The sequence below is a fragment of the Durio zibethinus genome, chromosome 21, assembly GCF_047325235.1.
Source record: "Durio zibethinus cultivar Kanyao isolate XHJ-2024 chromosome 21, ASM4732523v1, whole genome shotgun sequence".
Lineage (NCBI taxonomy): Eukaryota > Viridiplantae > Streptophyta > Magnoliopsida > Malvales > Malvaceae > Durio > Durio zibethinus.
The window spans coordinates 3,049,220-3,074,969 of NC_143182.1; the positions used below are offsets into that span (position 1 = coordinate 3,049,220).

The following is a 25,750-nucleotide window of genomic DNA, read 5'->3' on the forward strand; positions in this document are numbered from 1 at the left end:
ATAAATTTCTTTTTCAATTTTCTACCACAATGCGTGTCTTTACTCTTCAATCATACAAGACAATGTATTTTTTAAACAATACTTGAATAGCATCAACACATAATTAGTTTTCTCAGATAGCGACGTTGTTATGGCATGTGACAATTAGGTAGATTTTAGAAGTTAATTTTTCAACTTTAACTTCATTTTATTTTAAATAATATTAATAATTAAAATATAAAAGAAACAATCTTTAAAAACCTTGAATGCAAATGTTTTTACAAATATTATTTTTAAAAATTATTTAATAAAATATTTAAAACATGAATGATCAAATTTTTTTAAAAAAATACTTGTAAAAAAAAAAAATCAAAAGGAGTGCTTAAAGCCTAGTGATCTGCAAAGGAATTATGGTACTATCTTCTATCGGGAATATATCCAAGGTGATGCCATAATTGAGAAAGATTGAAGCAGCGGTCGAGCTCCAGGTCTATTTGGCACGCAGACCAGGGGTATTCCTTAGGCCCAGCTTCCAAAGGACGAGCTTAGGAATTCCAGGAGGGTCGTCAAGACCCATGCTTCTGCTGAACTCGTTTGCAAGCACCACAAGTTTGCACTTACCCTTGCCAACATTCTTAACAGAATTGTAATAACCAAGCCACGCCTGATATGCTGATTCTTTGGTCTTCATTACTACATTGGAAACTGCCCGTTCCACCTGTTCAACCATATTTTAGCACCATTAAAGATTTTTTTGCGTATTCACTTGCCAATACGTTGAAACTCTTTATAGAAAATCAAGAGTTTGTTATTTTAGTTAACAAGGATAGAGGAATAAAAAACCTTAGATGGTACATTCTACCAAAGCTTACCTTTTTCTGTGTCTGGATCCACTGAAGGCAAAGGAGCCTTTGTCATTGGCAAATCCTTGATGCTAGATAGAAAGAATTCCTCCCTTGGTGCTAGCAAGAGTATTCCTCGCCCTTCTTTACCCTTACGCCCAGTTCTACCTAGCCGAGGTATATACTGTTCTCTATCAGCTGGCAAGCCCACCTGCAATGGTTAAAAAAAATTGAAAAACAATACCATTAATGGCAAAGAAAATTATTACTCAGTAGACAGAATACACATACAGTAGAAAGTATGAGAAAAGCTTAACAGAAAGACCATGGGAATTTAAAGGAAACTATGCACCTGGATACAGACTAGGATATCTGACTAGCAAGCCAAATGCCTCATTTCACTACAGGTTTGAAACATACATATCAGTACACTCTCCCACTAATAGAACTGCCAAAAGAAAAAAAAGAGACTTTAATTCTAATTAGAAAAATAACATGACAAGTGTAACATCAGGATAATCAACCCCACGAGCAGTTACATCAGATGTCACAAGAATAAGACCTTTTGACTTTCGGAATTCATCAGATACCCTTGTTCTATAACTCTGTGATTTTCTTGAATGGATCTCTTTAACATTCAGGTTCAGCTCACAAAGAATCTCAGCTACCAACCTTGTTACCATAGCAGTAGTGCAGAATACAAGAACCTGCAGAAATAGACTGCTAAATTACATATTTTTGCCAAGGTCAACAAATGATGAGCAAAAGCATAAGTGACATTTGGAGAAAAACATATTTGACTTTAATTTCTAACATTAGACACTTAAAATTTTAAAGAATTGGGGCCAAACCACATTTTTACAGTAGCAAAGACTTTGGATACAACAAAGTAAAATTTCTCTAACCAGAACTTTCCAACTAATAATCTAAAGCACTGTCCAGTAAAATTGCATCTTGTAGTCAACATCATCTGCAATATGTTCTTTCAGAAGAACATACAGTAGAGAAAAATGCTTGTCCAGTGGAGCAAACATGTGCATTTGTCTGACCTGAAATATCCAAAATTTAAGCAATTAAGACAACAAGAAAATTCTATGTAACACAAAAAGTATCAGGCTGTAAAATCTACCGGTGAATGTGTCTCCTCGGTGCCTTCTTGAACCGTATTAATATGATCTCTTCTCAATGCAATATGGCAGATTTGATGGACCTTCACACCAATTAACAACATAAGAATTTTCTTCAAATTAGTGAAACATCAATATCCAATACACACTAGAGATAAAGAAAGAAACCTCTTCAGGAACTGTTGCAGAAAATAGAAGTGTCTGTCGTTGTTTTGGAACAGCAGCAATTATCCTTCCGAGTTCTTTACGAAAACCCATGGCTAATAGTTGATCTGCTTCATCGAGCACAAGGACCTTCACACCCATCAGCCTTGTTGCAAATCCTGCAGTATTCTCTATATGGTCTCTGAGCCTTCCAGGTGTAGCAACAAGAATCTGAGAGTTAAAACGGGAGTAAATGTAACAACACCCTACTATAGTTATGGCCTTGATGGTAAATGCAGTATCAACTCACAGTGAAGACCCAGAGTCTGGTTGACAGGAAACTGATGATCCCTTGATTTGATAGATTAAGACAGAATCAAAAGTTGATCCACTTCAATTCTCTCAATCTCATTACATTCCAACGTTTTAACAATGTAAATAAGGATCAATATATTTGTCCAACCATTGCCTAAGTGAATGAGAAAGGAAGCACTAATTATAGCAAACTCAACTAGTAAGGGTTTGCTTGCAGATCTTTTTGCTCCAAAGAAAGTCTTGTACCTCCAATTACAACTTGAACGCCAATAGATGAATGATACTTCAGGAAGGTGTTAGCTTCAGAAGCAGCTTGATTTGCAAGCTCTCGAGTTGGGCATATTATAAGAACATGAATTGGTGGTCGCTTAACATCACAATCAGCAGTAGGCAATTCCGAAACAATTTCAATTAATGGAAGCTAAAAAATAAAGAACCACACAGTAAGCAAAGTGAAAAACTCCAGGACATCTAATAATTAGGAGCACCAATTGGAGCAAGTTTCAGTAGTTCACAGATTTCCTGCTTCCAATAGATAGTATGATGACTTCACAGAAACTAATTATTATGCCTATAATTAATATCTCTCCCTAAAACAGACAACAGAGTTAAGAACAGGATATAACAAAAACATAGCAACAACACCCTTGTTGCCCTGGATAGATATCTACTTCTCTTTTTTTCCCATCAAAAAGCAAATGATCATTTAGATCTTCTGAAAAGAACAAGGAAAAGAAAGAACTTTTTTAATTTTGATAATGCAAAACATGCGGAGATAATAAGAAAATAATAGGTCATGAAAAAGATATTAACCCCTTAGCAAACAGACAAAGTGAGCTCAAAAATACAAAAGCAGCATCTTACCAGAAATGCTACCATCTTTCCCATACCCGTTTTGGCCTTAGTCAGTATATCCTTGCCTAAATTTTAAAAAAATGCAATTAGCTGTTGAGATATGAAAATATGAAGTATGCTGAATCAAATCAGCAGAAAACCAATATGCAAAGAACAAAATCAAAGGCAATTTCATTTCAGAATTTCATAACATCAAGTGATTAGCAACCTAAGGGTACAGCTCAAAACAAAACTGCAGTTAGACAAACCACAGAACATCAAGCAGAAGAGATTTAAACCACACAGATTAATCTTTTGAGGTTAACTGTTAAACCATTCCGTAGCACTATTTGAACAAGAAGGAAATCCTAAAAATGCCACACAGTTGCACCTACTCTTGCAGCACATTTGGCTTCCTCATCATTAACAATGAGAGTGTTCAATAGTTAAAAATGCAGTGGATTCTACAGAACTCCCATCATTGAAATTCTGGTTATAAATAACGCCATAAAGGAAACAAACCTTTGAGTATTGCTGGAAGAGTTGCCTCCTGTACCACAGTCATCTGCTCACATCTTTGATTCCTTTAGTGACAAGGGAGATAGTGATAATTGATCAAATCTGCAAGCATAAGAAAAAAAAAAAGTTCAGACATTTACAGAAGCCTAAGAAAATAAGAAATGAGAATCACGTCTCTTTAAAAACACACTTTGTTTCATTCAAAAAAAGACTCAGATTCAGATTTCTCTAGTGAACTTCTTGGACACCCTGTTTGGTTAACGTCCTTCTCCAATCCCAATGCGGAACTAACATTCTTCCTAAAAAATGCATCATCTTCGGCATCATTAATATCACCATCTTCCTCACTAAGGAAATTGGCTATACCTTCCATTTTCCTCCCTCTTTCCTCGTTACAATCAGTAGCAACATCATCTTCCTCTTTGAGAAAGTTCGATTTTCTTCCCAAATTTCTCCTTCCATTCCCCATGTTTCTTGAATCCAAGCCCCTCTCATTTCTCTTTCCTTTCCATGAATCCACATTTTTATTCTCTCTTTTCATGCCCGAGTTTTTTTCCTTGAGTAGGATTCATCCTCCTCTTCACCGTCATCATTGTCTCCATCTTCTAATTCGCTATCAAACCGTTGACTGAACCGGAATTCCTCGAAAAAGGATCGCTCGAGTGGCTCCGAGTTCCCTTCCTGTTCGACTCACGAAAATTTTCGAACTCACTCTCTGCTTTCCTCTTCGAGGAACCGCTATTTCTCTTTCTATCTCTACTCCTAACTCTATTGCATGCTCTATCCGCGTTTAATTCCTCGTCTTCGCTAGGAAGGCGGCCACAGAATGAGTCGGTTCTAAACTCGCCGATGAGTTCGGCCTCGTCCTCGATCAGGCTCTTCGAGGCAAGGACATCTGTGTTTTTGGTAGCGAACTCGGAGCTTGCCCCGGTTCTAGGTCGAAACTTCCTGGTGGAGAGGCTCCGCATACTGAGCTGTCCGTTAAAGCCCGGTGATAAGCCAAATAACTTGAGTTTAAAAGGGAACACCCGATTTAAAACAGTTATAGACCCGTTACCGCGAATGGAGGGTCCCGGCTTCATAGAAGGTAAACAGGTGACCGGTACAAATGGGCTGAGAAGACGAATCTGGTGCAGAAACTGAACAGAAATTTGTTTACCCAGACTTCCGGCGGATGGTTAGCACTTGGCAGTTCCGGCTTTACCAAAACGACTGCATATGGCAAGTTAGGGCTTCAAGGGTTTAAAGTTTTGAACGGAACGGTGATAGGGTTTTAGCCTTTTAAGGTTTTGACGCTTTTGTCATTTGGAAACGAAGAAACGAGAGTTCTTTAAAACGACATCGTTTGATAATAAAAGAGATAAAAATTTTGGACTAAACCTGGCCGATTGGCCCAAGATCTGACTGATCTGGGCTGAAATAAAATAATTGAACAACATAGTTTTGCCCCTTTGTAAGATAGGTTAAAATGAATATGGGTTTGAGGGCCCAACAAACCACCCATTTGTTTTGTAATTTATCATGTATATATATATATATAGTGCACATAAAAATAATCTAAAAAAAGGAAACAAAAAAACAAATCAAACTTGATATTGAAGACAAAAATAATTGAATAAGAAAAAATTTTTTATCTTCCAGGGCCATTGGATACCATATCGGAGCCAACGAGAAGACAAACATGACATAGTCACATGGTTGATCGGAATATAAATTTGGAAGAAGCTAGGCCGCATGGCAACTGGATTATATGCTTGCTGGGTTTTCTGTCCCTTGTTTGGACAAACGAGAATTTTAGTGGCTCAAAATTAAGAAAATGTCTTTTTTTTTTTAAGATGCGGACAAATGCATGAAAGAAGAAAGATAGTTGGTGAAAGCTGATAGAAAGGGGTCCTGCTCCCAATAATTTCCGTAATCAGTTTAAACCATTGTGCATGGCCCATTCTCATGCATGTTTTGCCTGCTGATTCTTTCATCCCTTTACATTATATATGCTAAGGCAGAATAGCTCGAAACAAAACCTGCTTGCTTTGCTTTGTCTTCTTAATCTTTTCAATGCTTCCAGGTTTTCCAAAATAAAAGCCATGCATGTAAAGAAGAACAATGTTCTCCTTTAATTGCTTTAGAATGTTAATATGTCATGGACTCATGTCATGTGTAATATGATAATCAAAGTGGGGCACAAGGAGATTTTTGTGGTTGTGTGAAATGTAAACTACGGTCGTCGGTCGACATTTTTTTCCCTTTTGTGCTGTTTGACACAACAAAAAGGTTGCTGTGAAAGGCCTTTGGAGGGCTTGGGAGTTGGGAATTGGAAGTTGAGACATCACACGAACCAAAGGTACATCAGACATATACGAATATGAATAGTGTATATGATGCCTGAAAATGAATTGATGGTTCATCTGTAACTTGCATTTGCTGAATCCGACAGACTGTTCTTGACCTTTTATCCTTTTGGTGGACTGAATTTTTCTATGGAGATTGAGACAGACAAGTTTGCCTACTAAATTTCTATTTAAGCCATTTACAGATCTTTTATATTATTAATTTACCATTGTTACATTATTTTTATATATATATAAAAATTTAGATGACGAAACTTACTTCATTTTCGAATCAAAATATATAACAGATTTCAATGAAAATTTATATTAAAATTTCAAATTACTTATTATGAAAATTAAATATATACTTTACAAATAAAATATTCAATCTTTACCAATTTAATCAATTAGCATTTTGTATAACTTCTTTATTATCAACAATTGTAAGCAAAAGAAAGTCAACTTCTTTTTCTTTTCTTTTTTTTTTCTTTTTTGGATGTTAAAATAAACCAAAGTTTTCATGCAGATTTAATTCACGGAGTATCAAAGATCTTTGCTTAATTTCCCACAACACCTATCTCATATGGCACCATAAGCAAACAAGTAAACAAACAAAATTCTTACAAAAAAAAAAAAAAACCAACAAACAAAATTCAGAAGGAAAAAAGAACAATAATTGAAAAAAAAAAATTTGTGCCAGAATGCAAGATTAAAAGAAGCTAATTATTGTGGCCCAAAGTTGTTAGGTAAATGTCGCAGTGACTAGTCGGTTTGAATATGATAGTGGAGGGGGCCGTTGGTTTTGCTGCCTGTTTTGTTCTAAGTATGAATTAATTCATGGCTATCCTTTACCATCACCGTCACTAAAAGGTACGGTAACGGTTGTCATCATCATCGCGTTGTTAATGTTATCTCTTCATTAGAAAAAGCTGATTGATAGATGTGGCCAAGTTTGAAGTAAGAGCGAGCATTAATGCTCAGAATTTACTCGAGCTGGTTGAGTTGGAAAAGCCAAACTTGAATTCCTATTCCTGCCAGAATTGGTCTAGTGGTTTAGCGGTTTAACAGGATACCAACACAATCACGAAACATCCTAAAATTGACATCCATATGTATTCATGCTGGAAGCTTCGAACCCCGGCAGAAGAGCCTTAAAATAGCCACAATATTCTCGTTTAAGATAAGGTTCAATCTTCAAAGATATTGATCACTTCCATAATTGATGTAAACTAACCATGCATCCACGCAACCTTATTTTTTAAAAAAATATTTAAATTAAATAAGAGTTTGGATTCTATCACAAAATTTATTGTATTATTAATTAAATTTAAATATTAATTTTAATAAAATTAATATAATATAAATTTTTTTTTATAAATATTTTTTTCAATCACCACTGTAATAATTTTTATTATTTTTTTAAATTTAATTAAAACTAATAATTTAATATATTCAAATGGATTATAAACTTCAATTACTTAGAATCATAATTTTATTAGATATAATGAATACGATTTTTTTTTTCTAATTCATATTGTTGCCTGTGACAATATTTTCTTTTTCAATCATAACCAATATTTTTCTGAAATTAACGTTTCCCCCCAAACAAGATATTTCCTTTGGGCATCGGTTGCCCGGCAATGACGTACTATTTACTATTTAGGAACAGTGAATGCTGAGTTCGTCAGGGCTTGAAGATTTGTATGGGACGGGTGCCGAAGAGGGAGGGGATATGCCAAGTGACTGGGTTTGCAAATGGGACCAAGCCAGTTGAAAAGGATACTCATTTTTAGTCAAGACGCTGGCGCCAAATGTCAAGACAATAGCCTTAGGAAAATTTGAAAGTCGTGCCATTTTCCCTTCCCTGGACCTCAAAACGAGGTAGAAGTTACCTGACGTTCGTAGAGTTATCCAGTAAAATTTTAACATCTGTCGTATAGCTTAATCAGCACATAATCTCAATTCATGGTTTATTTCAGCGTTATTTTTTCACCTTCATCTCTTTTTTCTTTTTTTTAAACTAAAAACCCAGACCTTATCTCTTCATCTTCTTTCTTTTTTAACTGTTACATATTCATCTTCATCTTTTTTTTTTGTTGTTGTTTTATAATTAAACCATGAAAACTTTAAAAAACAAATACTCAATTCTTCCAACATCACACCTAAATTTGCAGATCCTACGCAACTCTCGCGAATCATTATCGAAATTGCTCTTTCTCAGTTAAATGTTTGAAGAATCCACCGCCCGTTGATTTGGTTTAAGCCTAACTTAGTTGTGGAGATTGCATGACCGACAAAACTTGGATCTTTTTTATCCACTTTATTTTTTTCTTCAAGTGAAACGAATTTGTCGTGACTGTCACTTAACTACTAAATGTTTTGATTTTAACTGTGTTATTTACTCTATATGATGGTGAGAAGAAAAAAAAAATCCAAGAAATTTTTATAGCAAGAAGATACGTAAATTCTTTTGAACAGTTATCTACTGTGGCTCTTAGTTGCTTATTAATCATCAGATGATTAGCAAGATAAAATAGAAGGTTAATTGAATTTTAGGTGAAGAAGTAAGGTCTGATTTGAGGTTAACTGCAGAACAAAGAACAGAGAAAAAAAAAAAAAAAACGTAGATAATGAGTGGTTTAGGAAAAAAAAATTAACAGTAAAGAAAACGGTAAATTGAAGTTACATGATGATTAAGCTACATAAGATACACGTCAAAATTATATTGAAAAACTCCAAGCCCTAAGTCTCAAGGCAATAAATGGCCACACGCTTGCCACGATACGCATCTAACTTTTTGACACGTTTAATTTTGGTTAATCGAATGACTGGTCGCCACTTCTGGAGCCGGGAAATGTGTGACTTACTCTTATTGGGTACTGTGTAGAATAAACGAAAGCAAACGCGTGTGTCGTGTTTTCATTGGTCTCTTTCTCTTCGATCTTATTAATGCTAAATAAAATTACTTAAAATAATCACAACTTCAAAAACCAAAAAAATACTATAAAATGTTACCTTTTCTCAGTGCTGAGAGTAAATGATTCATTGATTTGCGCTTAATCACCTTTGCCTTTAATTTATATCACGTGTATCTCCACGCTTGTCTTGTGAGCCATCACGAGCCAGCCTTCAAGTTCTCCCTCTCTCTATATTATATATAAAGAAAATTCGAAATTATTTAATATAACGGATTTTTTTATTTTATTAAATAAATAATATATTTTACTTTTTAATTAATTTTTTATATAATTTAAAAAGATGTGTTATCTTGTTAATTTCATTTGTATAGTTTAAAATTTTATTATCAAATGTATTTAATAATTTAAAAAATAATTATAATATTTCGTTTTATAAAAAAAAATACATTTTTATGTTAAAAATGTTAAAATATTAAAAAATATTTTATTAAATTAATAACAATTAAATCCTTATTTGTAAATAAGGTTTAAATTTAATTATTTTGTCAATTATTTCTTTTTTTCTCAATAACGTTTTAATAAGTGATACGGAAATTTAATATAAATTTCGTACGAAGTGTATGGCATTTCATGATCATGATTTTAGAATGGTATAATTCATCATTATGTGATTTGTCTGGCTGTGATTTACTACTTGAACTAAGCTTCAATAATAAGCTTGAGATGAAATTTATGTAGGAATTTTAAATTCAAATCAAATAACTCCTTTTTACTATTAATAATAAATTATTTAATTTATAGTCACATACAAAAATTTAATCCATTTACAGTTACTATTTACTTCATCAATCTCATTTTCTTTAAGTTGACATTCTCATGTTATCAAATGAATTAATGATTCAATAGTTTAGAAAACAAACCAATAACTTCAAAATTAGACGTCTATTGCATAAGATATAAAGAGTATCAGATTTTTGGCAATTAAAGGTGAGAAAATTTTTGAAAAAATAAAAAGTTAATTTAAAATTATAATATTTGATTTGGTTTAGATCATTTTTTTTATTTAGTTTGAATTAAATTTGAATACTAAATATTTATATTAGGTTTATATCAAAATTTAGATAAAAAATAAAAAAATTAAATTGAACTAAATTACATATTTTATTAATATATATTAAAATTTATAAAATAAATAAATTATTTTATATTTAAATATATTGTATTATATTAAAATAATATAAAAAATCAATAAATTAAATCAAATTGGTAAGATTTAATTCATAGTATTAAAATTTTGTTTAAATTTATATCAAATTTTAAATTTCTATAATTTTATGTATATTTCAAAAAATCAAATTAAATTCGATTTTATTTGAATCATTATTACTTTTAGTCACAACATTACAAAATAAATGTTCGAAAATTTGATCCTTTTACCGACAAGCTCACCAATTAATCAAAATTTATTGGGTATACCGTTCATCAATTAATCCGACATTGAAGTGATGACCGAATTGTTTTTATTGCAATAAAGGAATAATGTATACTTTATTGGATAGAGTTCATTAATTTTTTAATAAAATAGCATAAATGCTCAATGTATGAAACTGTTAATCCAATATGCATAGGAATTAGGGTTTTAAAATGAAATTGATGGTAACTATCAATATTTTACTTATCAAAGTAATAATTTCGTTAAAAATATTATTTGGTTTTGTGGTTTATTGGGTTGTATATTAATGATAATTAATGAGTAAAATTAATTAATTAAACTTTTAAAAAATTTAGGAGTCAAATTTTAACATATGTAATCTTATTTTTTATCCTTAAATTATAATTTTTTATATTAAAATTTTAATGATAAAGTAGATGGGTGTTTTTTATTTATATTATTTTAAAAAATAGTTAATTTTTTATTTTAAAATTTATACATTGTTTTATTTATGTAATATTTTCAACAAATAAAAAAGAGTAATATATTAATTAATAAATTTTGTTAATAAATAATACTTTAATGACACTATAACATTTCCCTAAACGCAATTAATTACAAAAAGATGAAGTTTAGGACTGAAAAATATCGTTAAAGTTGGATCTCATTGTCGTCAACTATGATTGTGGGATTGTGGTCCGTCTGAGGCTCCCAGACATTTCAAGGGGCAACAATATCTAGGACCAAGAGATTTCATTCGTAATCAAGGATCGACTTGATGGGCAATGAAGATTTCCAAGGCATGGACCGCGTTGAAAGTGGGTCCCCAAACATGTTAAAGAAAAAAAAAAAATTGTGATAACCATGGCGGGCAACATGTTGTGTATTGCAGGAATACCAGTAAAACAACAATCAACAACTTGAATTGCATTACAGCAGTCCTTGTCATTTACTTAGCTCCCTAAACTAAGAAGGCCACACCCACACCACCCCTCCAGTTTTTCCTTTTCTCCCTCTCCCCCCACCCCCCTTTCCCTTCTATTAAAATTCTTATGCCCTCCGTCAATCCATCATTAGTATTCAGAACGTAGATTCGTTAGCCTTCCACTTGAATTTTGATTTTTCGTTTAACTAGTTTAAAAAACTTGTTATATAGTAAAAAAGGTAAACGGTCGAAGTCTCGATGAATACTCAAGTTTAATTCATACATTTTATCAAGTTGAGTTTAAACTTAAATTATTTGAATTTAAATTAACTTTAGTTAAACTGTTTTAGTATTTGATTAATAATAATATTTTTTAAATATATTTAATATGCATATATAAATAATTTTAATATATATATAAATATATAAAATAAATTTTAATATATATATTTATAATTTATTGATTTTAATCAAATCGAGTTCCAATAACTCAACAACTAAATTATAATTGCTATTGTAAATAAATTTTATAGTGCTACAATTTGCAAAAATCTACAAAAATATTGCTATTGTAAATAAATTTTATAATTGATGAATTGTCGGTAGATATGCTATCAATTAAATATATAATAATATGTTATAAAAATATTAATTTTAAAATTTCAAAATAAAGACATTCAATTAAAAATTTATTTGCAATTAAAATGTTTATAATATATTATTATATAATTTATTAATAATATATAATATTATACACCAATAATATATTAAATATAAATCTTTACAAATTAACTTCAAAACTTTAGTTTGAATTAAAAAAATAAATCCATTTAACTCTTTCAATAATATTTTAAATCATTAGAAAACATTCAAAATTAGAATGGCATGTTGTTTCAGATGATTAAATCACGACAGCCTCGTGAACCGTGCCGGCCAACGCGAGGCTTGAGCCGTTGAAGCCTTCTCGGAATTTCAAACCTTTTATTTTATCAAAATTTATAGTATTTCTTATGTCCCAACCGTCATTTTCACCCCAATTTGACGCTTTTTATTTCCAGACAATCAAACTATAAAATGCCAAAGAAAAACCCGCCTATGGTTCGGCATTTTTTCCCCAAAATATATTTCTCTGTTTTTTTTTTTTTTCAGACTCTCCTCTTTTCCGCTTTAGCTTTCAAAAGCAACGTCAACAACAACAATAATATCATTATAAACCCTAAAAAGCTCCGCTCCAGTCTTCCATAAAACTTCACTGCTGTTCCGTTTTTTTTTTTTTTGTTCTTTTTAATTTGAAAAATGAAAATTTCCATTTTTTCCTCTTTATTTTGCCGTAAATATCTCTCAAAAACATTTCCCAAAAATCTCTGAACTCCTAGGGGCATACATTTCAGCCTCAGTCGAGAATCTTCCATTTAATAATCCTTCAAGCTATAGTTTAAGTAACACTTTTTAACTTGTAACTGTTTCGTACAGTTAAATTTTCAAAGCAAATTTTAAATATTTCTTAAATCTTAAGGTTGGATCCCTGAATTTGTCGAAATAAAAAATTGGAATTTCTCTGTTTTCGTGTGTTTTCAAGAGTCGGCAACTTTGGTTGCAAGGTAAATTTAATAGATCTTTATTTATTTATTTCGTTATTTTTAGTTCTGCTAAATTAAAGTTTGTGGTTCGTCTTCTTAATTATATTTGTTAATTGTAGCTTAATGCCATAAAAATTTTCGAAATTTCGCTTTGTTTGCCGAAATTTACTGTATTTTACTTGCTGTTTTTAGCTAAAGAGGGGACAAAAGTCGAAATTCTGCTTTGTAAAAGCTATGAAGGACTTTCAAAATGATAGCCAGAAAGGCCTTTCTTTTTAGAAATACAAGATAGAATGTGCAGATTGACTTTGCGAAGTTTATGTGATTGTTGTTAGATCTGTTTGATTAGATTAAAAGCTGAAATTCTTTTTGTTTCTTTTTTTTTTTTCCAGTAAAATGTCGTACTTGATTCTGCTTGTTGCCTAATTTGCATTTCAAAGTCGAAAAATTATCGCGTGAAAGATCCAGAGGAAGCAAGGGATTTTATTTGTTAATAATGATTTCTAAGTAACTAACTTCGTTTTTTCTTTGTGAATTTGAGGTAATTAGTATGATATTTTTTGGAATTAATGCTTATCTAACCTAATGATTGATTTGATCAACGTGGTTGCTTGCTCTTAAGAATGAATAAACTTGTTTAATTTTGGGAAATTAGTTGGAGAGCTTGAGAATAGCTAAACATGGTATATATCTTTGTTTTGGTCAAGGATTTTAATCTCAGTAAGTGGCATTTGGGATATATTCTTGTTACATTGTAAACATAAGTTTTTGTTTCTATCTGCCAAAACTTAATTTATAGCATTTAATCAGGAGTACTTCTCTTCACGGTGCTTTTGGCTCACGGCCTTGTGATTGTAAATTTCTTCTGATGTTGGATGTGATTTACTCAGATGCCTGCAGTTTGATGTTGTTGAATTATGTGACCTTGGTTGGGGAGTGTCTGAGCTGAGCAAAGAGATGCAGGCAGTTGGCTTTCAGTTGGAATGAAGAACTTACAGGTGTTTTTCTCTTTTAATAAGTAATTCTATATATAAATAATTACTCTCTTCGGTGTCAGGTAAGTAGTCATTGCGTTGAGTTGTAGGTGGTCATTACTGCCAAAGTAACACAGAAAACAACTGTTTACACTTTACAGCTTTTTTGTTTGGTGCTTGAATTGAATCTGCTTATCATTTCTTCCTTGACAATAACTTGAGGATAAATTTTATTTGATTACAGAGCACGCAAGATATAAAACCCTTAACTCAAGCTTCACATGAACCAAAAACGGAACAGCAAAACAATCAAACAGCAGATGGCCCCTTAGCAGACTCGGGCTCTTTATCTGCTTCAAGCAATGATAGCCGAAAAGTTTCACGCCAAGATATTGAACTCGTAAGAAACGGGTTCCTTTTTATATTTCATTTATTTTTCTCCTTTTTTTTGTTTGATGCTAGAGGGACTTTTATTTATCTGTTTTTCAGTTAGCGATTCACAATCTATTTAAACTGGTTGTTCCAGGTCCAAAACTTAATTGAACGATGTTTACAACTGTACATGAATAGAGACGAGGTTGTCAAAACCCTGCTGACTCGAGCAAGGATAGACCCTGGATTCACAACTTTAGGTATGCTTCCTGAAATCTCTTTATTAGTCTGCATGCCTTTTTGTTATTTGAAAATTTCAATAAAATGTGTCGTCTATGCATGTGATAAAGTAGCATGTCACAAAAGCAAAGTAAAAACCAGTCTACTACAATGATATCTTTGAATTAGTGAGATCTAAGCCGCCAATCAAGTATATTTCTTGTTCAACAGTGTTAGAGTTGGGAAACTCACTCTGTTCTCTTTACTGTTCTTGTTCATTCAGTGTGGCAGAAGCTGGAAGAGGAAAATGCTGATTTTTTTAGGGCCTATTATATAAGGTTGAAGTTAAAAACGCAAATCCTTTTATTCAACCATTTGCTTGAGCGTCAATATCATCTGATGAAATATCCTGTGCCTCCAAAGGTTCCTCTGGCCCCAATACAAAATGGTATTCATCCCATGCCCGGTAAGTTCTGACTAAATAAAAATAATGGACACAGGCTTGTATTATTTTAGTTATATTATAAAGTGGTCATGATTTTAAGTTAGACATGGTGATGCTGACATTACTTACCAAATCATAGAGTCAAGATTGGCATGGAATAGCCACAAATGGTTAAGAAATTTTGAGTATTGGCATTGCTATAGAATTTTATTTAACACGATAATAATATCTGGGATTGTACTGTGATTGTCACTTAATATTAATAATTTTAAAATTAGATAATCACATTCCTCTTTTCAAAATTCACAGCATAAGGAAAAGAATCCCTCGTTTTCAAATACTTGTAGTTATGGTGTTTATTTAGCTGTTTCTTTGACTACTTTCATTTTAGGAAGTTAGCATTTTTTTTCTCAATTGGAAGAAGAGAAAAACCGGCAAGGGGGATGGGGCGTTGGAACCATATCATAACTTTCCTTTGGGATCTGTATCGGTGAAATATACTTTAAGGCAGAGGCCTTATTGTAGGAGTTCTGATTAATTGGTCTAAATGTTTATGTCTCTGTCGTGGTTATTCAGCACTTCTTTGCAGTGCAGTTAACAACTTACCAATGGGATACCCTGTGCTGCAACAACCTCCAATTCCAGCTCCAGGACAACCTCATATTGACTCCATGGGTATATCATGCTGTCATGTGGTCAATGGAGTCCCTGCACCCAGCAATTTTCAACCCATGCAGATGAATTCTGGGAATGAGTGAGAACTTAACCATCTTCTTTTGATCTATTATTAATTGGCTATTAAATATTTGCTTACTGGTAACTGCGAAGGTGCTTTTCTTCTTTATTTTCATTATCTTATCCGATAAATTATGCTATTTCTTCGAAGATAGCTTGCCTAATTCATGAACTACTTGATCAGATTTGCAACAAATGCATGTTAAGGTTATATCACACTATTGTACGTTAACTCTGTTCAATTAAACTGCAATCCTAAACTGTTTTTGTTAACCACATGAATAATTTTTACTACCACATTCTTAAAAATGTTTAGATATTAAGTCCTCGTCACGTTCTCTCTGGCTTTACTCTTCTTTGTTATGCCCTGTTTTTGGCTTTTGAAATTCTGTATTTCTGGTCAAGTAGTTTGTTCCAGAGAAGTTAAGCTAATGGTAACTGATTTTCTTATTCTAGCATGGTGATGGACAACAATGCCAGTGATGTAACACCCGCAGTTCCTCCGACCACTGCCATTTCATCTATGTCAGAGATGCCTGTGAGCCCTACATCAGTGGCGTCCAGTGGGAAATTTCCCTTCACTGCATCAGACATGTCAGGAATGGGAGTAGACACATCAGCACTTGATTCAGCCTTCACGACAGATGTGACAAGTTCAGTAGGATTACAGCTGGGACCTGATAATGGAGCTGGGCATTCTAGAGATTCCCTTAGATCACTTGATCAGATTCAGTGGAATTTCAGTCTCACAGATCTGACAGTAGACTTGTCAAACTTGGGAGGTAAGTTGTGGCTATGAGACCCACACTAAGATTTCTAGTTACAAATTTGCCTTTTAAGTTGTTTGTCGTCTTTCCTCTCTCTTTCTCTTTCTCTTTCTCCCACACACACACACACGCGCGCGCGCACACACACACACACACACACACACACATCTGAAGACTTATGCTTTTGTATTTGCCTTCCAACTTTCTGCGCTTAATAATTTGTGCATTGCTTCATTATTGGCCTTTGCAACCCTCACTCCTGGAACCTAGCACGTTGGTTACTTTATCGTTCTTTTTGTTGTTTTTCTTTATGGAGCTTGTTCTCATAAAGGGTGGCCCTTGGAATTGTTACAGATTTAGGAGCCCTTGAGAACTACCCTGGTTCTCCTTTTCTACCCTCTGATTCAGAAATTTTGCTTGATTCTTCAGAGCAAGAGGATATAGGTAATGAGGTTGCATAGTTCTATTTTTACCAGACCTTTCATGCACTCATTATGGTTGAATTTATATCCATGTGCAATTAAAATCTGTGTAGGGCTTGTGAATTCTAGTAATAAGTGGGTAAATGGCATCAATATTACATTTGAAATTCTTCTGTTGTTACTCTGTATGTTTATGTGTGTTTGACCATACACTGATAGATCTAACTTGTTTCAGTGGAGGAATTTTTTGTTGATTCTGTCCCTGGACAGCCATGCTCTCCCGACGAAGAAAGATCCTAGACCAAGGTGAGTGTTGTACCTTATCTTCTTAAAATTGTTGAGACAAGATAGTGATAGATCAATAAGAACAGCATTTGACATCTATTCAGTAGGCATTTTGAATTGTTAACAAATTGGAACATTTCAGCAGTGTAATTTTAGATTGATCAATCAATGGCAGTCAGCAAACAGGAAAGTAGCCAAGTTCTCCTTGCTTGTAATTTTTTAGATTGCAAATATGAGACTTTATTGTTATTTGGAGAACCTGAGGACCATTTGTTCGTAATCTTTTGTTTTGTGTGCAATGAGGAAATGATTGCAATCTTTTCCCATCCTACCTGACTTTGTGATCGATTGAGCTTCCATACTGAAAATGGAATAAATTCTGTTATGACGATTGGAGCTGAGATACGATTACTCTGCTCTTTGAGTTTACATGTGAGTGAAAGAAATATGGCAACTGATTCAAGATGCTCCTGATGTCTCCCTTAATTCTAATGGTAAATCATCTGGGACAGGGCGTGCTTGGTCTAACTGTTCAATACCAAACTGGCCCTGCGCTGGGTAGTGATCCTGACATGTGGATGTGGTATCCATATGAATGTTAGGGGGAAAAGCGTTGCAATGGGAATATTGTTTAATTTCTTTGCTGTGAATTGATGAGTTACCATAATACCTACCCAGCATACGCAATGACATCGTTAAACCAAAGTTCATTGTTGGAAACTTTGTATTATCAGGTTAGTTTAGAAAGTCAGAGCGTCAAATTCCAATTGTTTGGTGTTGTGGTAAAATTTTATCTCATGACTTTTAGTAGTCAACTGCTTTGCTTGTGATTAGTTTCTGAAGCAACGATTGTGTCGTGCGACACGATTATCAACCAAGAAGCAGTTTCTGATCTAGACGGGGTCTATTGTCTCTGGAATAATTAAAATCTAGTTTTCAGTTATGTTCTTTAGCATCCAGTTCCAAATGTGAACGAATTGAATACTTTGAAATTAGCATGTTTAAATGGTGAATGTTCAATGAATCAACATTTTGATCTGTAAATTTCAAACCCCTTCTAGTCCCCCGATTTTCTACAGTTGACAATGTCAACGGAAATTTGTCCTAAATTTTGAAGCCAATAAAATAACATATAACACAGTATATACATATAAAAAGGAAAATATGTTGTTGGTATGGTTTAAATATACAATTATACATTATTCCTTTGATTGCGAAATCCAACTATTATCCAACGGTCAAAACCTAAAATATAGGACTAGATTTTTAGCAGCCTGAACAATACTAATAAACAAGATGTGCATATTTTTGTTTTTGGGGTTTAAATTCATTGAAAAATTAAAAAAAGATAATTTTTTTTCATAAATTTATTTAGTTTGATTTGAAAAAAGAAAGTAATATATAAAGTTTAAAATGCTTTGTCGTTAAATTGAAAGATTAACTGACAACAAAATTTTAAAATAAAAAACCTAAATATAAGACTCAAAGGTGGCATTAGAAAAATATGCTGTAGATGCATGCCCACAACAAGGCGCACAACAGCTGATTAAATTCTTTAAAAAAAAAAATGTTTGGAAGAAAAAACAAACTAACAATTACAAATATTACTAACGTTGGCTGTCTCGTCTCCTTCAAAGCAAAGGGTAAATGGTTATTTTTCATGTGGGCTCTTGAAGCGAAGGAAAGGAACTTATATTTTTTCATGCAGTGCTTATATCTACATGATTTAGATGAAAACAGAATGTTAGATTGTACGAAAAAAATAAAATAATAGATGAAATAATTAATCACAATGAAGAAACTATCAAGATGCGACTCATTAATGTTATCAAATTCTCTTGTGATCCAATCAATAAAAGATCTTTTCTCTACATTTTTTATAAAAGTAGGTTTTCTTTTTTTTTTTTTGTAAACAAAAATTCTTTCAGTTATAAAAAATCAACTCTGACGATAGTAAGGAAAATGACTTTTTCTACGATACATTACTCGACCATTTATTCCAATTGCTAGCAAAAATAATGCTACGTTTACTTGAATTTTTTACGACTTTCCGCGTGGACAAAAAATATCATGGCCAACGACGTTTCCTTTATTAAATATAAAATCGCGTTGCACGTCAGTTAAATATAAGAGTAAAAACATTTTCTTTATTATTATTTCTATTAATTATCAATTATATATCAACTCGTTTTTTTCTGACCAAGAAGGTAGAAAAAAAATTAAATTTTACAGCATTGTATCACAATCTTTTCATTAAAAAAAATTTACTAATAGAAAAAATGGGTTTACCTGACGCACTATTTTAAAAGGTCAACCGAGTTTTAAAGTTGATATAAATTGCTGAGGAAAAGTTCATCATATATAAATACACGTATCATTTAATGGTTGTTTTTTTGTGACTTTTTCTCCTTGAATTTGGAATTTAATCTGAAATTAATAACATTACTTACTCAATTACACTTAAAAGAAAAGTTTTTCCATTCTAATTTAAAAAAAAAAAATTCGAACTTACTCTTTAACCAAAAATTATCTGATGCATAAGGATCATAAATCCTAAAATGATCATTAGTATAAAATTCACTTTTACAATTCCAGTATCCAAACATTTTAATTTGCAATGAAAATTATATCACTAAAACTATTGCTGATTTGACACCAAACCCAAATTTGAAGGCATTGAATTTGGCTCTTGTTTGAAACATATTTGTCTAAAGGTGACCATTGCCCCCTACTGTTCCTATTGGTAAGACTGCAAGTTTGAAACTATAATACCCATTTTATAGAAAAGTCTTTTGCTAAATTAATTAGAAGTAAAATAAATAAAAAAAAAAACGAATTTGACAAATTACGGTCCATTATCAACTGTTTTTAATATTATTTTTCGACCAACAACTGATTTAATGTTATATTTAATTGACGTATTCTTGTATTTGTCAAAATTTTTCCCTTAAAATACTCCCAATGAATATATTGAATAAAAAAATCATGGAAATTGGTCTCGAAAAATAGTCCACAAAACAATTTCTCGGAGCTTTCCCGGTTAATGGGGTTTGGGCTTGACTCCTCTCCCCCGATGACTCTTTCTCGTTTTCTCTTTTCTTTGTCCTTATATTTACATATCTGTTGCTATATATATTTTCTTCTTTTTAATACTTTTTACTCCCTATTTTATTTTCTCTCTTTTGAAAAATAATTAAAAAAAAAACGCAGACAATAACTGCCATCTGTGATTCCCTCCAAGAACTTTCGTTTTTTTTTTTTTTTTTTTTTTTTTCTGAAAGGGCTGCCCCATAACGAAACATCTTTCATTTTCCAATGTTTTTTGGACTTCGTTTTCTTATGTCTTTATGAGACCATAAGCAAAACGTCTTGGTGTTCTGTTTTTCTTTTGTTCCTGGTTTGGTTGGTCTGAAAATCATTGAAAACGATCAACTAAATTAAAGAAGTTTTGGACGGGAATCATTAACAAACCCTTGTTTGTCAATGAAATGAAACTTAACCTTCTTGAGTCTTGACTTTGTCAAGGTGAGTATTTCATATTATCATGGTTTTGGATTTCCATCTTCTTCTTCTTCCTCTTTTTTGTTGAAGAAACTTGAAAATAGTTTCTGTTTTATGTAACTTATTTTTCCTGAAAACGTTCGATTAATACCATTATATACATAGTGACAGTAGACATGATTTTGATTTCTGCAACTTAATTACTTACTTTCTTCCTTTCAAAATATTTATGGAAAAAAGGAAACCGAAAGAACCACAGTTCGTTACGGCCTTTTACACGCTGACCAAGAAGACCAAAAAACTGAGTTTGGTAAGGTAGACAGTGATCATGGCACAAGCTGAAGTTTATGACCTTTTTTTTTATTGAATGATTTTGTAGATGAACCAATCCTTAATCTATACGAATACTTCCTTTTCGTTATAGTAAGACTTGTCATGTTATTAGAATTATTAATCTTCTATGTTATTAGGTTGGTTTTAATTCTGATTTAAGGGCATCGATAACATGAAGTTTGGTTTTGTTTGACAGGGTCTGGATTTTGGACAGAGTTAAACAACTTTTTGCATTTCAAACTAACACAGAACTAGGCTTCAAGTCATGAATTTCCGGCGTCAAAAATTTGTAAGGTTAGTCTTGTTGAATTAATGCTTAAATATATATTTCCGGTTGTGTTGTTTTATTTGCGTCGGTCCAACTGTAGAAATATTTACCTATTCTAAGTCTATAGTACAATCCTAGCATGCATAGTAGTCAACTATAACGCCTGTTTGGAGAACTGTGGATTAGGTAATTGTTGATAATGCAAGGAGGTTAATTACATGGATGGTTGGTTGGTATAAGAATGAAAGAAGGGTTATTCACTTGGATTAGTGGTTAGAAGAAGGTGTATAGTATAGCTAGGCTGGTTTGACTGTTCACTCGCCCGGTGATTTGAATCAGAAGTAGTCTAATCTTGTTTTCATTGAGACTTTGGTTTTCTGTGATTTTTCATTGGATTGATTTGATTATACTCAGGTTTCAAGATTGTAGTTCCGATGATGGATCACTTAAAATCAAACTTAGACCATCATTGAATGCTGTTATGGATGGTCTCCGGAGAGTATTTGAGAATGGTTCTGAAAGGATTAGAAGCTTGAAGAAACCCATAAGCTTCCGTTCTTTGGGTAATAAAGCAACAAAAGAGGAGGCATTGGGTTCCAGGAAGAGAATTCTTAATCCACAGGGACAATTTCTTCAGAACTGGAATAAAATGTTTCTTCTCTCCTCTGCAATTGCTCTGGCCGTGGATCCCTTGTTCTTTTACATCCCTGTGATTGAAGGCCAACGGAAATGCCTTGACTTGGATGACCGATTGGAAATTATTGCTTGCGTCCTTCGTACATTCATTGATGCCTTTTATATAATCCACATGATCTTTCAATTCCGCACTGCGTATGTTGCCCCTCCATCTCGGGTATTTGGTAGGGGGGTGTTGATAGAGGATCCTCGGGCTATAGCCAAAAGATACTTGTCCAGAAGCTTCTTCATTGATCTTCTGTCAATTCTTCCACTCCCGCAGGTTAATTGAATGCACTTTCTTCATTCAGCTTCAAGTTACACTAGCATTCGTCTTCATCCATTAGACAATATAAAGAAAATTCCATTTGAACTATTTTTCTAGCTAGATCAAAACTTATTCAAACAATCTCTTGTTTTAAAGCATTCACGTTTACAGACGAGTTGGTTCTTCTGTGGGTTAACACTTGTGTTGCTTTTGCTTAGGTGGTAATCTTAATCATAATGCCCAAAATAAAAGGTCCGGTTTCATTGGTCACAAAGGATTTGTTGAAATCCTTTATTTTCTGCCAATATGTTCCGAGATCCATTCGAATTTTTCCTCTTTACAAACAAGTTACAAGAACTTCAGGCATACTTACTGAAACAGCGTGGGCTGGAGCTGCTTTGAATCTCTTCCTCTACATGCTGGCCAGTCATGTAAGTTTGATTTGGTATGGTTTATGAATCATTTAACATTAATAATTCCAAGGAATTTTCTGATCTCTAAATAAAATATGAAATACCAGGTAGTTGGAGCCTTTTGGTACTTGTTCTCAATAGAACGAGAAGACGATTGCTGGCGCAAAGCTATCGGCAGTGGTAAAGAGAGGGCGTTGTACTGTGATAGAGACAGTTCAACAATAAATACCACTTCAGTGAGTTTGCTGAATAGTTCATGCCCTTTTACCAATCCTGATAACATAAAGGATCCGAAGGTCTTCAACTTCGGGATTTTCATTGATGCACTTCAGTCGGGGGTGGTGGAAACCTCGGAGTTTCGAAAAAAGTTCTTTTACTGCTTTTGGTGGGGTTTGCGTAATCTAAGGTTTGTAAACAATAACCCTCTAATTCTTATTAAGTGACTTACAAATACTATTGTTTTGAATAGTTTGTTAACTTGTAGATTTTTTTCCCTTCTTTACTTTTCAGTTCTCTGGGCCAAAATCTCAAAACAAGCACTTTTGTGTCGGAGATACTCTTTGCTATTGCGATTTCCATCGGTGGACTGGTTCTGTTTTCACTGCTTATTGGGAATATGCAGGTATTTCTCAACTCTTCTTCCTTAGCATTCGCGATTTAATGTTTGCTACTGAACATTTCAAGTTTTGTTTTCACAGAAATATCTGCAGTCGACAGGAGTCAGAATAGAGGAAATGAGAGTGAAAAGGCAAGATGCAGAACAATGGATGTCCCATCGAATGCTTCCTGAGAACCTGAGGGAACGTATTAGGAAGTATGAACAGTACAAATGGCAAGAAACCAGAGGGGTTGAAGAAGAGAAGCTGATTTCTAACCTTCCTAAAGATCTAAGGAGGGATATAAAGAGGCATCTTTGCTTGGATCTTCTCAAGAGAGTGAGTGCTTTCTACGTGCATGCATAATTTAATAAATTGAATTACGTCAAAGATTAACCTATAGTTTTTCCTTTCAGGTGCCAATGTTTGAAAAAATGGATGAGCAACTATTAGATGCAATGTGTGATCGTCTCAAGCCGGCACTTTACACTGATAAGAGCTACATTGTTCGAGAAGGGGATCCAGTAGAAGAGATGCTATTTATCATCCGAGGAATTCAAATAAGTACGACCACTAATGGTGGAAGAACTGGTTTCTTCAACGCTGTTATCCTCAAGGCCGGTGACTTTTGTGGAGATGATCTTCTTACCTGGGCCTTGGATCCCCAGTCTTCTTCCAACCTACCTATCTCCACTAGAACCGTGCAGGCCCAAACAGAAGTTGAAGCCTTTGCCCTAATGGCAGATGACTTGAAGTTTGTAGCCTCCCAATTTCGACGTCTTCACAGCAAGCAGTTCCAACACACTTTCAAGTAAGTCTAGAAACAACATTTCTCTTTCCCTCGTATCCAATGCTTCCTCTTTCTTTGAGCATTTTTTTCATGGTTACCAAATGGAATACTTATATCAAGTGCTTTATTCTTCCAGATACTACTCGGTGCAATGGCAGACATGGGCAGCATCTTTTATACAAGCAGCTTGGCGCCGGCATTGCAAGAGGAAGCTTGTTAAGTCCCTACGTGAAGCAGAGGATAAGCTGCAAGAGGCTTTGGCAAAAGAGTCTGGAATCTCGCCAAGCCTTGGTGCTACTCTTTATGCATCAAAATTTGCTGCCAATGCATTACGAACCTTGCGGAACAGTAATTCACAAAGCTCCATATTGCCTCAAAGATTACCACCGCTGCTTCCTCAAAAGCCAGCGGAGCCTGATTTTACTGCCGAACATAGCTAATTAAGAGTTTTGATCTTATATATTGGAGGAAATTTGGAAGAAATCTCTGTTTATATAATGCATTAAGCTAAACTGATGTATATATAGTTGTTCTTGATTCCAATCTTTTTCCGGACGAAATTATAGTTATTGCAAATTTTTTGTAATATATGTATCAATCAATAACTATATATAAAAGTACTAATTTCAAAAGTGCAAATAGTGAACGACAAAATTCAATGAAAGAGAAGAAATAGAATCATAATAGTTTAATCCATGATTGGATTCGCTATGCATTAACATCAAGTACAATCTAATTGCATAACTAACTTCAAAAATTATTGATTCAACTACATACATTTATTCACGGTACCAAAAAAAAAAGAAACTTCTTGTTGTCATTTGCAACTGTTAACACTTCCTAACCTGCGAGAAGAAAACTCAAAATCAATATGACTTTTTAACGCTGAAATATTCATAAATGAAGTATGGAAGACACAGGAAGAAATTTGTACTTGGAACAATCTATGTTGCCAGTAATTGGAGGAATATAAACATTAAAGACCGCATTTTTTGGGAATTAGAGACGATAAGAAGGGGTCGTATGATGGGCCAACATTTGCAAATACTCCTTTAGGGCACTCGCATACTGCTTGTTGAGCTGGTTTGTCCCTGCTTGGTTAGCAAGAGCTTTAGCACCTTCACAACATACCGGGGATGGACTGTTTCTAGGATTTTTGCCTTTTATGAAGTCGAGGCACGGGGTTAATGCTTTTGCCAACATCATTGCACGAAGGAGCAGCTCCTGAAATAGCCAGGGTTGATGCCGTAAGTAAGACGAGCATGGCTAGAAAGTTGATTGAGGGAGATATGGTGGCCAATGAGTTTATTCTCTGATGTTATGGTCGTGTTGTTTGAAGGATTTGGCCGTGAAGCATATGTATGTATATATATGCCTTTTGCAGCGGTTTGTTTTGGAATTTTGTGGATGTTGCAGTGCAAGTCTTACGATGTTGTAGCTCATGCCTGCTCCTTCTCCTATTAGAATAAGAAGAGAAAATTCAGGATCGAAGTTACCTGGGTAGGCCAGGCACTTTCAACTGTCATTGCCACAGCCTCGAGTTCCTCTTGAAACTTGAAATGCTTTTGTTTTGGGCCAAACCAAATGAAATGATTAATTAATCCAAAAAAATTATTGCGAAAATTAAATATATCACCTACTTTTATGTGCTCTTGCAAAATTCCATTTTTTCTTTGTCATCCAATACTGTCCTGACCTAGTATATATGTTCGGATTGATGTAGTTTGGATGACAATGGCACAAGA

The 25,750-nt window shown here is 33.5% G+C and overlaps 2 protein-coding genes and 1 pseudogene across 5 annotated transcripts; 2 read left to right on the plus strand and 1 right to left on the minus strand.

Annotated features, from left to right (window-relative positions):
• Window positions 1-209: 209 nt before the first annotated feature.
• Window positions 210-4,935, minus strand: LOC111306381 (DEAD-box ATP-dependent RNA helicase 31-like; annotated as a pseudogene). The gene is made up of 10 exons (XR_016331724.1): window positions 3,951-4,935; window positions 3,764-3,862; window positions 3,272-3,327; window positions 2,611-2,828; window positions 2,117-2,330; window positions 1,951-2,031; window positions 1,757-1,870; window positions 1,320-1,528; window positions 823-1,039; window positions 210-697 (listed from the first exon to the last, which is right to left on the minus strand). The product of XR_016331724.1 is annotated as a DEAD-box ATP-dependent RNA helicase 31-like (transcript).
• Window positions 4,936-12,244: 7,309 nt separating this feature from the next.
• On the plus strand, window positions 12,245-17,562 carry LOC111304831 (uncharacterized). Of its 3 annotated transcripts, none has more exons than XM_022901804.2 (9): window positions 12,245-12,963; window positions 13,833-13,940; window positions 14,161-14,316; window positions 14,443-14,548; window positions 14,791-14,973; window positions 15,547-15,706; window positions 16,144-16,469; window positions 16,809-16,898; window positions 17,112-17,562. In XM_022901804.2, the coding sequence occupies exons 2-9, from the start codon at window positions 13,926-13,928 to the stop codon at window positions 17,174-17,176; spliced, it is 1,101 nt and encodes a 366-aa protein (XP_022757539.2). In that variant the 5' UTR covers window positions 12,245-12,963; window positions 13,833-13,925; the 3' UTR covers window positions 17,177-17,562. The 3 variants fall into 3 exon arrangements, with proteins under 3 accessions (XP_022757539.2, XP_022757537.2, XP_089606541.1); XM_022901802.2 differs by having other exon boundaries at window positions 12,442-12,963; window positions 15,529-15,706; XM_089750415.1 differs by having other exon boundaries at window positions 12,460-12,963; window positions 13,753-13,940.
• A 2,906-nt stretch (window positions 17,563-20,468) lies between these two features.
• LOC111304832 (putative cyclic nucleotide-gated ion channel 13) lies at window positions 20,469-24,644 on the plus strand. The gene is made up of 10 exons (XM_022901807.2): window positions 20,469-20,686; window positions 20,903-20,977; window positions 21,192-21,289; window positions 21,678-22,221; window positions 22,425-22,637; window positions 22,727-23,025; window positions 23,130-23,241; window positions 23,318-23,554; window positions 23,632-24,026; window positions 24,142-24,644. The coding sequence occupies exons 3-10, from the start codon at window positions 21,261-21,263 to the stop codon at window positions 24,443-24,445; spliced, it is 2,133 nt and encodes a 710-aa protein (XP_022757542.2). The 5' UTR covers window positions 20,469-20,686; window positions 20,903-20,977; window positions 21,192-21,260; the 3' UTR covers window positions 24,446-24,644.
• Window positions 24,645-25,750: the final 1,106 nt, after the last annotated feature.

Excerpts from the sequence above, each read along its gene's own strand:
- LOC111304831 (XM_022901802.2), top strand. Across the intron at positions 15,707-16,143 it reads CAGATGAATTCTGGGAATGA|CATGGTGATGGACAACAATG; the intron begins GTGAGAACTTAA and ends TTCTTATTCTAG. Across the intron at positions 16,470-16,808 it reads AGACTTGTCAAACTTGGGAG|ATTTAGGAGCCCTTGAGAAC; the intron begins GTAAGTTGTGGC and ends GAATTGTTACAG.
- LOC111304832 (XM_022901807.2), top strand. The coding sequence starts at position 21,261 with ATGAATTTCCGGCGTCAAAAATTTGTAAG. Across the intron at positions 22,222-22,424 it reads CAATTCTTCCACTCCCGCAG|GTGGTAATCTTAATCATAAT; the intron begins GTTAATTGAATG and ends GCTTTTGCTTAG. Across the intron at positions 24,027-24,141 it reads CAGTTCCAACACACTTTCAA|ATACTACTCGGTGCAATGGC; the intron begins GTAAGTCTAGAA and ends TTATTCTTCCAG.